General features: G+C 45.6%; 1 protein-coding gene across 2 annotated transcripts in view; it reads left to right on the forward strand.

The window, feature by feature from the left end:
* Positions 1-16668, forward strand: part of LOC142765561 (uncharacterized) — a 44952-nt gene that overhangs the window by 12769 nt on the left and 15515 nt on the right. For both annotated transcript variants that reach the window (XM_075866732.1, XM_075866731.1), the window contains exons 5-7: positions 4432-4495; positions 12915-13022; positions 13923-14029. In XM_075866732.1, coding sequence (XP_075722847.1) covers positions 4432-4495; positions 12915-13022; positions 13923-14029 — 279 coding nt within the window. The remainder of the gene's footprint in view (positions 1-4431; positions 4496-12914; positions 13023-13922; positions 14030-16668) is intronic.

The raw sequence follows: 16668 nt of genomic DNA on the forward strand, positions 1-16668 counted from the left end.
CTTGCTGAAAGCCATCTCCTTTTTTCTGCTGGGTTGATGTATAAGGGGGCAGGGAGCACGAGCTGTGGCCTCATGGGCCACTGCGAAGCGCCTTCTGTATTTTCTTCGCTTCAGGTTGCGCAATGTCTGGTATTGTCTGCCGCCAAAAGAATTGCTATTGCGCTTCGGCGGCATCGTCTGGCGTTACGTCTAATGATGTCGCGCCAGAATTGTGCCACATGGTGTTGTGATCATGTGATAATGATACTTTTTGCATCACTCGTCAGAGATGCTGAAGAACAGCCACCGCCACTAGTCAAATTTCATGTTTGAATAGGTGTCTAAGTTTTTATTTTAGGACAACCGCTCAGCTTGTGTTCCCTTAATCCGTTCATTATTATTTACGCATATGTAGCTTTTCTGTCCTGGATGTAGCATCAAAAGTACTGCCACCGATATCACTGGAGGCTTCCGTGCCTGTGTAGGGCAAGCCAGAAATGATGTTTATATGGTCGCCTACTACAGTTTTTGGAGTACTTAAATTTTAACTTCTTCAGTCTGTGTGACCCTATTTGGGGTCATCGATTTGAGCGAGCACATCTAATAGTGGAGCAAACATATATATTTTTCAATCTGCAAAGTGAATTTTTCGCGCAGAGATTATTACTTTATGCTCAACGTCATTTTGGTCACCTGTGGTGCATAACCGGTTTCAATATGCGATTTTCCAGCAGACATAACTTTTATGTCATCACAGTTAGTAATTCTCTTTCTTCAGGCTCTCATGGTTTATTTTACTCTGTCTTGGTGACAGCACTACTGAAGAGCCTCTAACCAAGTTGTGATTAATTTTTACACATAATTTGTGTTTGAAATTGCAGTTAGCAGCTGCTTGAAATAAATAATGTAACTCCATTTAAATAAAGTGAGGCAATAAGTTTTTCAGTTTTTTAGATATTGTGAATCCTAAGTAAACATTCAGCAATTTTTTGTGTGGTCAAGAGCAAAATAAAGGTTTAAAATAAGTAGAGCTAATATTTCCTTTTTGGGACTGGAGAATTTACTGCTGTCTCTTCTGTAGACAAACTGTACTCCCTCACACTGAAACGTCAACTAGCATGGTGCCGCATTCGAGCTACCCTAACTCGTATTGCTCGGTTCTCTTTTGATTCGACAGGCAGTGCACGGAAAATGTTAGGATGCACTTGTAGCATTCTTTTGAGCCGTGAAACTGATAAACCGTGACTAACTGGAGTTAAAAAGCTTGCAAAATACGTAACCTTTGTGTTTGAGTGCAATGAGATGGCATTCTGGGCCTCGTTGACATTTTCTGCCGGTGCACTAGCCATGCTTCATTTCTGAGTGGTCTAGTGGTAGTGGTGCCAGACTGCCAACTTCCGGGATGCGGGATCCTATCCTGGCTGTGGCGGCTGCATTTTAGATGGAGGCGAGAATGCTTGAAGCCCAAGCGCTTTCATTTACTAGGTGCCCTGTTTGTCGAAATTTGCCTCGGCGCGGTGTTCTAGTGGCTAAGGTACTCGGCTGCTGACCCGCAGGTCGCGGGACTCAATTCCGGCTGTGGCGGCTGCATTTCCAATGGAGGCGGAAATGCTGTAGGCCCGTGTGCTCAGATTTGGGCGTACGTTAAAGAACCCCAGGTGGTCGAAATTTCCGGAGTCCTCCACTACAGCGTCTCTCTTAATCATATGGTGTTTCCGGGACATTAAACCCCACATATCAATTAATGTTTGCCGAAATTTCCGGAGTTCATCATTATGGCATCCCACATATTCTTGCTGTGGTTTAAACATGATAGTGCTAAAGAGCATGTTTCGCGAAAATTCGGGCGTCAGTGTGAGCAACGTTCGTGGCAAGCAAAAAATATTGTGCGTGACCAAAAAATGAAAGAAGATGCAAATAAAATAAGTAATACATGTTTCCGGATCTGACTGAGGATCAAGCGAGGGTGGCAAGCAGGTGTTCTACCACAAAGCCACAAGATTTGTTGAAACTGCTTTGGAAAAAGGCACTATGTATGTTGTGTAGGGGAAAGAGATTCCTTAACACATCATATATTGTGTGGGAGAAGTTGGAATTGTGGCAGGCATTGAAAGATATGAATTGAGCAAAAACTGGGTATTCTAAAGGCCCATTCATTGCAATGCACTCACATATTTACTCAATCGTCATCAGCACCAGAACCATAGACAAGGTGAACAGCTGCGGCGTGTTACTCTATGGACATGTGGGGGCTCCTTCGCTGATTGAAAAAGAAATATTCATTACGTAGTGTACTTGCAAAAGGCATTCAGTGATGCTTTGAAACCGCCAATGTTACGCGCACAGTTGTTCAGTGCCTTACAACACTACTAAGGCATGCACCAAGTATTGAAACGGGCTAACAGTTCAGGAGGAGATGGATGTGAGGCCCAACCACACTGTTGTTCCTTACTCTTGAAGGTGAAGCTAAAGTGTCCTTGAATTTTGGGGGCATAAAATTCCAGCTGATGTTACTGGTTGTCAAGCACCTTCGTGTGTCTGCTTGTCGGCGTCAAGTGTTGTCGTGGCGTATCAAGTCGCGGTCCATCATAAAGAGGGTGCTTGCCACGAAAATTGGCTGAATTCCGCTACTCGCGACCGGTCCGACGAAAATGAAGGCAACAGTTAGCCCAACAAATAGCCGATGACTTTAGCGCAGCAGCAAATCCCTTCCCTGCATGCCCAGTTTCAGGCTTTGTGCCACTAGTGCCTCGTCAAAGCAATCTCTCAAAATCGTGCATGCTTTACCCCTCCCCAGGTTTTGTGTTAGTCGAGCTCAAACACCCTTCCCTCCATGCTTTGTTTCTCCTCGGTTTTCTTCATTATTATCCCTTCACGGTTTACACATCGGCCACTACACGGGTAAAGGGAATTGACGATATTTTGTTTACGGACAACTCCGCAGACACCTAAATTTTGGCGACACAGGCACTGTTTGGCGCATTGCATTGAAAATTTCCTCCTCCATGCATGCGTGGCACATGCATTCTAGACACAGCTCTGTTCAGAATGAAATAACAAAACTACGGCCACTTGTCGAGGCTTCCTCAAACTTTCATAGTGAAGAAGCGCCTCTGTACGCCAAATGTGGCAGCAGCACAGACCGGCACGTCCTGCGGCGGTGATCTAGTGGCTGAGGTACTCGGCTGCTGACCCGGAGGCCGCCGTATCGAATCCCGGCTGCGGCGACTTCATTTCCGATGAAGGTGGAAATGTTGCAGGCCCGTGTGCTCAGATTTGGGTGCATGTTAAAGAACCCCAGGACAGACCCACAACCTAAGGCGCTTCACCCCTAAAACCTGTAATATTCCCTTCTGCATGCTCAGGTTATAAAATGCGTAAAAAACTGAATGTTGTATGACAACGATGAAGGTTGGGGTATTTCTTTAGAAGTCTCTTTACTTGGAAAGTACTTTTGTTTCACGCCGAGTGCATATGTCTGAAAATGTAGGATGTGCATAAAACCATGAATCGCTTACATGATCTGTGACATTGTTTTAAGGTTTCACAGACAGGAAGGCCATCTTCGTAATCCGTGAAGTGCCGTTTTCAGCTACTTTGATGATATTATTATATTTGGCAATACTGAAGTTCACCGCCAGGGTCTTGATGAAATTCAGATATCATTCAGGCAGCAGAGTATGGGTCTCGCTTTTATTCGCGAAGTCCCTTAAATGAACTAGCTACAGCTTCTAGACCCACGACTTCCTTTGGTGAAAATTATGCATGCTGGAATGAGCCCTCCACTACGGCGTCTCTCATAATCGTATGGGGTTTTTGGGATGTTAAACGCCACATATTAACCAAATCAACGTAGACCGCCATATCTTTTCATCATTGGATTGGACGAGGATTCAAAATGACTGTGTGTGAGGCCCCGCCGTGGTGGTCTAGTGGCTAAGGTACTCGACTGCTGACCTGCTGGTGACGGTGTCGAATCCCGGCTGCAGCGACTGCATTTTCGACGGAGGCGAAAATGCTGTAGACCCGTGTGCTCAGATTTGGGTTCATGTTAAGGAACCCCAGGGGGTCGAAATTTTCGGAGCCCTCCACTACGGTGTGTCTCATAATATGGTGGTTTTGAGATATAAACCTGACATATCAATTAATTCGGTGTGATGTGTGTGCGTGTGTGTAAACATTCCCACTACGGCGGTGTAGTGGTTTTGGTGCTAGACTGCTGGCCCAGAGTAGTGTGTTTGAATCCTAAATTGGCAATTAATTTTGCTATTGTAGTGTTTTGTTACAGTGAAATTTATTATGTCTCATGACATTTTTTTGTAATGTGCAGTTCGGATTCACGAGTTAAGAATCGATATGTCTTTATTGTGTGGTGTTGGAGTAGAAGTTAGTTTGTTGGTTTGGAAATCCACTTTGCTGTTTTCAAGACTGCCTCTGTGCTGCTTACCGCAGAGTCCTGAAGAGAAGGCTGGCGACCTTTCCATGGAAGTGATGCACAACAAGCTCGATTGCTCAGGTAGGCAGACTTCTGTAGCAAGGCCTTGTGCAACTTTTTTCAAATAAATTAGACATCCAGACCACATTGATGGGGTCTCTAAACAAAAGCATCCACGTGTCAGGCCTTCGAATTTCCGCTAAGGTAGTCCCTGTGGCTTTTTTTTTTTTTTTTTCAAATGGGAAACTGTTCAGCAAATCGTTCCTCGTCCGATGAACTAAAGAGCTATCTTAGAGAGGTATGTGCCACAGAAATAGTGTAAATCCTAACTACTCACCACTGGTCCACTAACATAAGGCAATACTTAGCCAAACAACAAATGGCTGTGAAGCAAGGGCGGTGAGCCAAGGAGGAGGTAATGCTAGGTACTGGGAAAAACATCGGCAGCTGCGAGAAGGCTCCAAAGTGACAGTTTATCTATGTCGATGATGACGTGCCCGTGTCGTGTCTGTCGCTGTCTGCAGTTTAAATCGAACTTCTTTGAGCTGAAAATCGACGAAAAAATGACCTAGCTAGAGCCTAGCAACAACTTAAAAGCAACCTATAAGCTGCATCACTTATAGCTAAGGCCTGCAATGACGACCTAGAAGCTACCTGATCAATCTTCAGAATCATGCACGTCCAGTTTCGCTGTGCAAGGCGTCCGTGGCTGAATGCATGCTGTTGCTTTTTTTTTTTTTTTCGGGGCACTTTTTGGCCTGCTTTGACCTTATGACTTTACGGCCGTAAGTTTGTCTCATGGAGTCGGCAAACCATTATATGCACCCAGTGTCTAATGTAGAGTCATCGAGGGGGGGGGGGGGAGAGAGGGGTTAAGTCTGGTTTTTTGTGTGAAGCTGATTATTCAGTGAGGTAGAGGCACCAGCTGATTCGATGAACCAATGTGATGTAGCCTCGAACATTTCAGCCATACGTTGCTTGCATAAGTTGACAACAAGACAGTTAAAATACACTGTACTATTGTTCACTAATGCTCGTTAAAAGCCCTAATCAAGGGAGCCAGTTTCATCTATAATAAGGTGATTTGGGCTTCTTCTTTTTTTTTGTTGCAGAGTCTTTTGTACAGTTTTTTGGCCACCTGCTGCGTTTTTCGTGCTTACGAGCATTTTCCCAGCAAATATGTAGTCATTTTGGTGATCATCACAATCACCAGTAGCAATTTGCTTGATCACTTTATGTAGTTGAGTCTTGAAGTTAAACATACGTTGAGGGAATCGACAAATAATGTTAACCATGCACTGGCAAACTTGCGTTCAAACAAATGGAGAGAATCTTGAAGGCAATGTTAAAAGGTAAATACGCGTTTTTATTCGTAGTTGCACATATTTTAACTGTAGAAACTGGAATTTTTTTTTCAACTGTCTGTGGTACTTCAGTGACAATTTTTTATTATGAATAAATATGTTCCCTACAGTGAGAAAAATTAAAATTGTCATTTATTTTGGGCTTCTTTGCAAATGTTGTACCATTTTTCTCGTAGCTTCTTGCGTGCTGATGTGCTTTTTACCTCGGTAGCATCTTGCAAATATGTGGTGTCCACATAAGGCCGTTGCAAGAAAAATGCAATCATTCGCTAGGTGGGTTTTCCAAATGGGAAGCTGTATGCGTTTTTCATTTAAAGAATTCATCGCATGAGATGTGCATGCGGTGAAAATTCTGTGCTCAACATGAACATTGTGTACAGAGGTTCCAGCATACAATACTTGTGTTCTTATATTTAGTGAAACCTTGAAAGCTATGGCTCATTCATGTGAAGGTAATGTCAGCAATGGTATGCCAAGGCTAACGATCTTATGGGGACTATGTAGCTATTATTTAGTAATTATCCGAGCCTTCCGAACAGCTCAGCGGAGCCATTTGATCTTACAGGCATATTTTAGATGAATATAGGCACTTTTCGGTTCGATCTGTACACCTGCTTTCTATCATCGCAGTCGTAGAAATTCTACAGTTCGAGTCACATTACAACTTTGTATTTGATAAACATGCTAGTTTGTGGCCAAGTAATGTGCACATTTTCATTTACATCAACTTTGGATCATGTGTTGTCTGTGCTACTTTGGCTTGCACACTGATAAATCGGCCCATTTCACGTTTTGTGATTCCATTGGTCGCACCAAAAAATTGTGCTTCATTCGTTGCATGTATGGAGTGCTCTGGTTATGTTTTCTGCAAAATAAACTTCTTAAAAATGGCTTATGCATTGTAGGGTTTTGTGGGATTGCGTGAGGCATTTGCTTTCCCACATGTTTTATTAATGGCAACCACAGACGCTGTTGTTCCTGTAGCGTCTTCTTCTTCTAGTGCTAGGCTCAAACAGGCTTCGCAGCAGCGGAAGTCACCAGGTACTAATAAGGATTGCTTCTTCGTGCACTGGCTACCTCGCTAGAAGGGGCCCTGCAGCGAGCAGTCAGCATCTAGGAGAGGACGATAAAGTTGCTCCTCAACTGCTCCGAACGTTCAAGCCTAGCCTGAGATAAGATGATGTCCGCAAGGACGGCATTGGGTTGTTCCATCACAAGACAAGCATCGATAGAACATGTGGGGAAGCCAACGTCTCGAGTTTTCCCGCTAGTGGTGACTCGTGCGTGATTCAAACCCGCAACCTTCGGACATACAGTAGACACTCAGTAGATGGAACCTGAAGGGACCGAGAATATATTGTCGCGAGCAAAAACAAGACCTGCAGCCAGGAGTTCATCCGAACCAGAGCAAGAAAATGTTCTCTTCTTCTTCGTAGCCCAAAACGGGTATGAGCCACAGCGGCTCGTTCATCAATGGTAGCATTACCCCCTCTCCTAAGAAGCAACGTCTCGATGCTGTACATGAAGGCAAACAAAAAAAAAACAAAATGAGATGAAAGTTACCATGCAAGCAAAATGAATGGCGTAAGGCGGAATAACATAGTTGGTTGTGAAGCCAAGAGTTAAATGAGAAATAAGAAAAATAGGAAAGAATGTAAGGGAGAGACGAATAAAGTCAGTCACTCACTGGCGATTCACAGCGCGAAAAGTATGGTTTCAGCCGTGAAACGTGAACGACTTCAGTTCGCGGGGTGAAACGGGAACGTCTCGAGGTGCCTTCTGGGAGAACCTCGTATGTGACGTCGCTGAGACGTCGTACGACCTTGTAAGGGCCGAATTAGCGGCGAAGAAGCTTTTTTGAACGGCCACGTTGTCGGATAGGGCTCCACACCCGGACTTCATCACCGAGCTTGAAAATAACTTCACGGTGACGAAGATTGTAGCGATGTGCGTCTGCGGTTTGGTGATGTTGAATACGGTGACGAGCAATTTGACGGGCCTCTTCTCCACACTGCATGAATTTGGCGGCATCGGTGCGGTATATTCCCAAGTTGTCGGGCAGGAGCATGGCGTCGAGCATCGTCGTGACCTCGCGACCGTGGACTAAGTGAAAAGGTGTGAAACCGGTACTTTCTTGAACAACAGTATTATACGCAAAAGTTACGTAGGGAAGTATGGCGTCCCATTTCTTGTGATTGATGTCCACATACATTGACAGCATGTCTGCAATTGTCTTATTGAGTCGTTCAGTCAGCCCGTTTGCTTGCGGGTGGTAAGCCGTTGTTTTACGATGTTCCGTGCCACTTAATCGCAAGACTTCCTGCAGCATCTCTGCGGTGAAAGCTGTCCCACGATCGGTTATTACGACAGCTGGAACACCGTGATGTAAGACGATGCTGTTCACGAAAAATTGGGCGACATCTGCTGTGGTTGCTTTTGAAAGCGCCTTCGTTTCACAGTAGCGTGCTAAGCAGTCGGTAGCGATCACAATCCACCGGTTTCCAGACGAAGACGAGGGGAATGACCCCAGCAAGTCCATGCCAATCTGATGAAAGTGCGCCTTTGGTGGGCCTATTGATTGTAGTAGTCCCGCTGGTCGTAAAGGTGGAACCTTACGTCGCTGACAGTCGCGACATGTGCGAATGTAATGCTTCACAGTCTTTGCGAGACGTGGCCAGTAGTAGGAGCGTTGAATCCGTTGCAGCGTGCGCGTATAGCCGAGGTGTCCGGACGATGGCTCATCATGACATGCACGTAAAATGTCACCATGAAGCGTAGTTGGCGCAACAAGCAGACACATAGCTTGTGTAAAATGAAAGTTCTTTTTGTAAAGCACTCCATCGCGGAAACAAAAGGAGGATAGCGAGCGTGCAAAGCTTCGAGGAGGGTGGGAATTGCGTCCTTCCAGGTGGTCGATGAGCGGAATGAGCTCCGAGTCGTTACGCTGTTGCTCAGCCAAGCGGGTTGCTGATACGGCAGAAAGAAAAGTGTCGTCGTCTTCAAGGTCAGTGTTGGCGTTTTCGACCGGTGAACGTGAGAGACAGTCGGCGTCGGTGTGTTTCCGCCCAGCTTTGTGGACGATGGTGACATCGAAATCTTGTAGCCGAAGGCTCCATCGTGCTAGACGACCTGAGGGATCTTTGAGATTTGCGAGCCAACAAAGGGAATGGTGGTCGCTAACTACCCTGAATGGACAGCCATACAAGTATGGGCAGAACTTTGTTATGGCCCAGACAACAGCGAGGCATTCCTTCTTGGTTGCAGAATAGTTTTTCTCCGCTGGGGATAACGTTCTGCTCGCATAAGCGATCACGCGCTCTACGTCATTATGCCACTGAACTAATACCGGTCCTAGTCCAACGTTGCTGGCATCAGTGTGTAATTCCGTGTCAGCGCTTTCGTCAAAATGACCCAGTACAGGCGGAGCCTGGAGGAGGTTTTGGAGGGTGTCGAACGCATGACACTGATCGGGACCCCGAACAAACGAGACACCGTCTTTTGTAAGCTTGTTGAGGGGTTCAGCAATCTTCTAAAAGTTTTTGACAAAGCGCCTGTAATACGCACAGAGCCCCAGAAATCGGCGTAGGTCGCGCTTATTTGTGGGCACGGGAAAGGCGGCAACAGCACGGGTTTTCTCCGGATCTGAGCGGATGCCGGCATGGCTCACAACGTGACCAAGGAACTTCAGTTCTTCATATTCAAAATGACATTTCTCGGGTTTGAGAAAAAGCCCCACTGTTCTGATTGCCTGAAGTACTGCATGAAGGCGTTGGACGTGTTGTTCAAACGTGTCTGCAAAGACCACGACGTCATCAAGGTAAACAAGACATGATTGCCATTTGAGCCCTGTGGGAACTGTATCCATCATTCTTTGGAAAGTAGCTGGCGCTGCGCATAGACCGAAAGGCAACACTTTAAACTCTTACAGGCCGTCGGGAGTAATAAACGCCGTCTTTTCGCGGTCGCGCTCATCCACTGCGATTTGCCAGTAGACGCTACGTAAATCCATGGAAGAAAAATATTTAGTGTTGCGTATACGGTCCAACGAGTCATCTATCCGGGGTAGAGGATAAACATCCTTTTTGGTGACCTTGTTCAGTTTACGGTAATCAATTCAAAAACGCAACGTACCGTCCTTCTTCTTTACTAGCACAACTGGCGAAGCCCAGGGACTGGTTGATGGCTGGATGACGTCGTCCTGAAGCATCTGCTTGACTTGATCACGTATAGCGTCTTGCTCTTTTTGCGACACCCTATAGGCTTGTTGTCAGATGGGTCTCTCGGTGGGTTCCGTGATGATACGGTGCTGAGCAAGTGGTGTCTGTTCGACCTTTGACGTAGTGGCAAAGCAGTCTTGAAATGAGCCGAGTAAACGCAAAAGGCTTTCTCGTTGAGACGAAGGTAGTCTCTCGTTTACGTCAAGAGTGCTCGCGAAGGCCTCGTCAGGGTGGCCATTCGATGAAAATAAAGCTAACGTGGGCGAACCATCGGCATCGGCAAGTTCTTCACAATATGCAATGGCAGTGTGTCTCGTTAGGTGGCGATATTCGTCGCTGAAGTTCGTGACCAGCAGGTGAACAAGCCTATTGCTAGGCTGAATGATTCCTCGGGCAACACAGATCTGTCGTGAAATAAGGAGAGACAAATTGGCCTCTGCAATTACTGCGTCAGACATGTCCTGTCCCAATTCTACTTCGACAAAGAGGCTGCTTCCAGGTGGGAGAGTCAGAGAATCGTCGGTAACACGAAGCGCTCTTTTCCGGAATTGTGTACTGTCAGTTGCAGCGCAAAAAGGATCCTCGAACGACACAAGTAATTCACGGAGGTCGATGACGGCACCGTATTCACGAAGGAAGTCCATTTCTAGAATGACTGGCCGAGAGCACATGCGCAATACGAGGAAAGAGCCCGCAAATGTCGACGTACGTATACGAATGCGTGCCGTGCACATACCGGTAGGCATCACCAGATGGCCCCCTGCCGTGCGCAACTCCTTGGCATGGTGCCATACACCTTGCCATACACCTTGCCATGGTGTGGTAACCTTCCTCAGTTCAGATGCCAGTGCGGCGCTCATTACGGAATAGTCGGCGCCGGTGTTGACGAGGTCGTTGACAGCATGATTGTCGACGAAGACGGCAATTTCGGCAGAAACGATCTTTCTACTGTCAGAGAACACTGCAAAACCGGAATGGTCCTCGTCTGGTCGTTGCGTCGAATGAGGGTCTTTTACAGTTCGCCGGGCCGAGACTTCACCCCCAGAAGTCGCCGTTCCTAGTTTCTTCTGCGGGGACTTGGTGACCGGCTCCTGAAAGGAGCGGAAGACGATGAGGGCAAACTGGGTGACGTAGACCGGCGAGGCGACGGTGATCTCGACTAGTGGTGTTGAACAGTCGAAGGTGTTCGCTGGCCCGTGAGATAGGCTTCGATTTCGCGGGGGCGCTCATCGTAGCGCAGGCATCGAGCATCAGGATGGAAGCCGCGCAGACCTAGTTGCCGGTATTGACAGTTCCTGTATACGTGACCTGCTTTGCCGCAGTGATAGCAGAGCGGATGGTTATCCGAGGTGCGCCACATGCTTGCCTTGCTACCACTTTGTCTTGAGGTAGACTGCAGATAGGTGGGTGTGCTCGGGAACCTTGAGCCGAGAGGCGGGCTCGAAGCAGCGGCGTGGAATGACTGCATAGCCTGGTACCTGGGCCGCATAGCAGGATCTGTAGCCGGTGGCGCAGGGGATCGCAATGCCGCTGCGTATGTCAGGACTGGCGCCTCAGGAATCGGTGGTGTGATTGGGGTCAGGGGTGTGACGGCCTGCCGGACTTCTTGTCTGATTACAGGCGCGAGGGCAGACACAGGTTGATGGGATCCCCAAACCTGAAGCTGTCGCAGCTCGTCCCGAACAATACTTCGAATGAAGTCTGCGAGGGCCTGTCTCTCGCTGTCAGAGCCGATAGAGCATGCGGTGGCCGGGATCTCACGTTCGTATTGTGATGACCGCTGCTGCAGCGTACGTTCCATAGTGGTCGCCTCACTGATGAACTGGGCGACTGTCGTTGGTGGATTGCGCACGAGCCCAGCGAAAAGCTGTTCTTTTACTCCGTGCATCAACTGCCGCACCTTCTTTTCCTCGGGCATGGCAGGGTCCGTGCGCTTGAAGAGCCGAAGCATGCCTTGAAGAGCCGAGCGCTTGAAGAGCCGAGACAAACATGGATACTCGTTCGTTCAGCCGCTGGTTTCTGCAGGATATGGCTTGTTCAGCCCTCTCCTTCCTCTCGGTGTTCCGAAAGGCGTCACGGAGCTGACGGCTAAACTCTTGCCAGGTTGCAAAGGAGCCCTCGTGGTTCTCGTACCACGTCTTCGCAGAATCCTCCAAGTAGAAGTAAACTCGGCGCAGCTTGCGAACATTGTCCCATTCGTTGATACTGGCAACCCGATCAAAGTGGTCGAGCCAGTCATCAACATCCTCGAAGATATCTCCATGGAACGGCTTTGGTGTCTGTGGCGCATGAAAAACATGGGCGAAAAGAAAACCATGGGAATCGCTGGTTTGGACCGCCTGGCTTGTCATCGAAGTTGCCATCTTTCTGGGTGTCGATGTCAAGGGACCAAATTCAGGGGGTAACCCACGCAGGCGGCGGCTGCTTCTTGCTCTGGGAGATGTAGCTGTCTCCACGATGGCCGACACAGTTGAAGTACACGTACCAAGCACCTCCACCAGTAATGTCGCGAGCAAAAACAAGACCTACAGCCAGGAGTTCACCCGAACCAGAGCAACGAAAATGTTCTCTTCTTCTTCGTAGCCCAAAACGGGTATGAGCCACAGCGGCTCGTTCATCAATGCTGGCAATATGTTCCATTTAACACGAGTTCTGTTTACTGAAAGGGGAACATGGCTGCAGAATACAAGCCTAAAACCAAGTATTGCAGAGGCAATAGTTCAGTTTAACAGTAGTTCTGTTTAACAGATTTCAGTTTAATGAGAGTCTACTGTAGTTTGAATAAACGATACGATGACGTAGTTCAACGATTCGAACATGCAACCTTCGTGATGCAGGGTAAGCTTGAATGTCGCGTGTTCGTTTCGACATTCCCCTTACTTTGCTTAAACACTCGCCTTCACATTTGGCTGCCTGCAGATGAGCTTTGTGTGCTGTCAGAGGAGCCTCTAGCTGTGGCGGATGATGCTGTGGAAGACAGCTGGCTGTCTTCAATCGCTGCGCCTGGCATGGACCATATCGGTGAAGGTGCGTCCTTGCGGTTCTGGTGTTGGCTTAATTCAGATCTCTATATCATGCCATTCTTAGACCTGACATTACGGCCTTTTTGTGCTGAAATCTGTTAGATTAAAAATGCATTGGCGTGGAAGTAAATGCAAGATCAAATATGATAGCATTACAATGGGGAACAAGGGGTGAGGTTTATAATAATACTGTCATATTCATTCGAATATTGTTACTAATAAATGTCGCGTAAAATATGTTGGCATTACAACAGGGGACAATGGTGAAGTTTATATAAGGTCTGTTCAAATTACGCAAATGTAGTATAGTGCATTCAAGTTACGCAAGCATAGCATCCTCTGGCGCTGCGATTGTTGAGGCGTCATGGCAGTGATGGGTGCTATACGAATAATTGCCTAATCTTTGTGCTTGCCACACCGACCGCACTTGCGACATTGTTTATTCTCATGTTTTCACGTTTGTTTTGTATGGAAAAATAGATTGTTGTCAACTTATGGACGGATCTGAATATTGTGCACGCATTTATTCTACATGCAAGAAGTGCATGATGATCGTGAGACCATCGGGCTTTGGTACTAAAGGAGCACAGGTAAAATTCAGGCACCTGAACATATTTTAAGTTCATTTAATAATTAGAAATGCCACTTCACCAACACTGCCACTTTTCTTGAACCTGATCCGCAGCTGTCTATTGGTAAGTGCCACCTTGCGTTGACTTGGCCGTGCAGCTCAAGTTACCCCTCGATTTGAATTATTTGAATTCTGGTGTACCTGTTTGAGCAGCTTTGAAGGGAGACCAAGGCACAATTAAGCATGCAATAGATTCCGCACAGTTTTGAAAACACATGCCAGTCCTCCTTCATCGGGTGTGCTTGAGTGCTGTGCATCATTTCATTCTTACAGAACTTTCAAGCCAACTCGAGCTTGAGTTTGTAAAGCTTCGCTGTGACGCACCCGAATGGCTGGAACCAGTCCCTGATGTGCCAGTCCCAGCCGTGGAACTCAGTGTGGTAAGCAAGCAGGGCACAGATACTGTTACGACGCCATCAGTGTGCTTTGGGACTCTTGAGCGTAGTTTGGTACACTGCGGAATCTGAAAAGAACTTGAAGTTTCATGCTTTGTTCATCGGCATTTTGATATCTACATTTTTTAATGGTGATTGAACAATGGGGGTACCAAAGTAAGAGCAGTCAGGGGTACCTAAACAAATCTAGCAATGGATTAGTTTGTTAGATTAGTCGTTAACAATAGCATACGCAGCACCTGTTAAGGGGAGATGCGATTCGGAAAGAAAAGGTTGCATGAACCTGTAGCCTAGGGCAATGAAATTTTTGCTGTATATATGTATATTTAGACTTTTATGCTGATTTGAAATGTGTAATTAGAGTAACTTCCTTTAAACGAAATTGGAAGGGACCAGGAAAATAGGTTTCCTTTAAGAGGAGTTTCGTTTACTGAGAGATCTACAGGGGTACAATATTAAACTACGAAACTAAACATATTAGTTGAAGTTGTTGCATTTTGATCAATAGGAGTGTACTGTATTTTTCTTTATAGTAGGTTGCACAGTTTTCCTTTTGTGCCTTGAGAACGGGCAAAGTACAGTAGTGTCTCAGTAAATGGAACCTCAAGGGACCAGGAAAATATGTTCCATTCAACAGGTGTGCAGGTTACTGAGAGGTGAATATGAGTGCAGAATACAAGCCCGAAACCCAACATTGCAGAGGAATTAGTTCCGTTTAAGCAGTAGTTCCGTGTAACAGATTTGTTTACTCAGTCTACTGTATACAGTTAACCCCCTTTATAAGAGGCATCCTCCAAGCAGCAATTCTTGTTTTTTATAGGAGATGTCTCTTATAGGAAGGGCATCTCATGTGCATTTTCTCATCAACCCGTATTTTACTGTAGGCAAACGGTGTCTCTTACACCCATTTGTCTCTTATATCAGTCTCGTATTTATTTATTTATTTATTTATTGTACCTTCAAGGCCCGAGGACATTACAGAGGAGAGTGGTGAACGGAAACTTGTACAAACGTGGGTGTGGGTAGTAAATAGCAGAGCAAGAACAACAGTGCAATAAAACAAACGACTAGAACTAGCAGTACATACAGTGTAGCAAGGAAATGCTTTGCAATAATAATTAAAAACAAACAAAGTAACATGACAATAATTCCTGTTTATGTAAGTTTACAACAATAATAAGGTACCATGAACTCCAATTTAAACAAATTAAGCTATAGCCTTTCGAAAAAGTTTATTATTGATGATAGTGACTATGTCATTGGGAAGGTGGTTCCATTGTCCAGATGTTCTAGGGAAAAATGAATGACTAAAGGTGGTGGTGTTTCCTGCTGGAATTCCGACTTTGAAGCGATGGTCTACACGAAGGTCTACACGATGGTCTACAATGAAGTTATTATGAAGAAATGGGTGATGGTATATGTTCTGAAACAGAGTTAAGCGAGCTATTTTTCTCCGTGATGCTAGTGATGGAAGATATAGGTTAGCTTTCATTTAAGATATGCTGGAAGTGCGGTTATAATTGGAATGAATGAAACGAACAGAATTGTTTTGAATGAGTTCTAGAGAGAATATGAGGTTTTCGTTGTGTGGGTCCCACACAGCTGCGGCGTATTCTAGTTTCAGGCGCACTAATGACTGATAAAGTAGTAATTTCAAAGATGACCGGGCGTTAGAAAATTTGTGTCGTAAGTAGCCTAGCATGCTGTTAGCTCTACTGGTTATGTATTCAATTTGAAAGGACCAGGTTAGGTTTAAAGTTATATGAATGCCTAAGTATATATAGGAATTCACAGGATCTAAGGGGATATTATTCATATGGTAGAATGTGGTAAAATTTCTATGAACACATAAAATTTTATATTTGTTAATATTTAGTTGCATTCGCCAGGTATTACACCGATCACTTATAAGGTTTAGATCTGATTGAAGAGCATTAGAATCGTCAGTACTGATTATTTCATGCTAAATTATGCAATCATCAGCAAATAAGGGAACATAAGATGTCAATGTAGATGGGAAGTCGTTAATATAGATTAGAAAAAGAAGTGGTCCTAGTACTGATCCTTGAAGCACGCCGGAACGAACTTCAGTTACACGCGAGTCGTTATTATTAGCAGTAACAAACTGATGGCGGTTACAAAGAAAATATTCAATCCATTTCAGTATGTTATTATCGAGGCTCAAAAGACTTAGTTTGAAAAGAAGTAGTTGATGCTTTGTCAAATGCTTTACTTGTCAAATGCTTACTTTGTCAAATGCTTTACTAAACTTTGTCAAATGCTTTGTCAAATGCTTTACTAAAATCTAAATACACACAGTCAGCAGATGAGGTGCGATCTAAAATACAGTTCAGTCCATGAGTAAATGATATTAGTTGCGTTTCGCATGAGTAAGTTTTACGGAAACCGTGTGTTGAGCTGTGGTGAAAAATGAGTTGGAGTTGAGGAAGTTAACCAGGTTAGTGAAATTTACGTGTTCAAGAAGTTTGCAACAGGTAACAGGTGCTGGTCAGTGAGATTGGGCCGCAATTCAAGGGCGAGTTTTTGCTGCCGGACTTGTGCAGAGGAACCCCCTTCCCTATTTTCCAATGCGAAGGAAGAGTAGATAAGTCTATGGATTGTTG

Source organism: Rhipicephalus microplus, chromosome 6 (genome assembly GCF_043290135.1).
Source record: "Rhipicephalus microplus isolate Deutch F79 chromosome 6, USDA_Rmic, whole genome shotgun sequence".
Taxonomy (NCBI): Eukaryota; Metazoa; Arthropoda; class Arachnida; order Ixodida; family Ixodidae; genus Rhipicephalus; species Rhipicephalus microplus.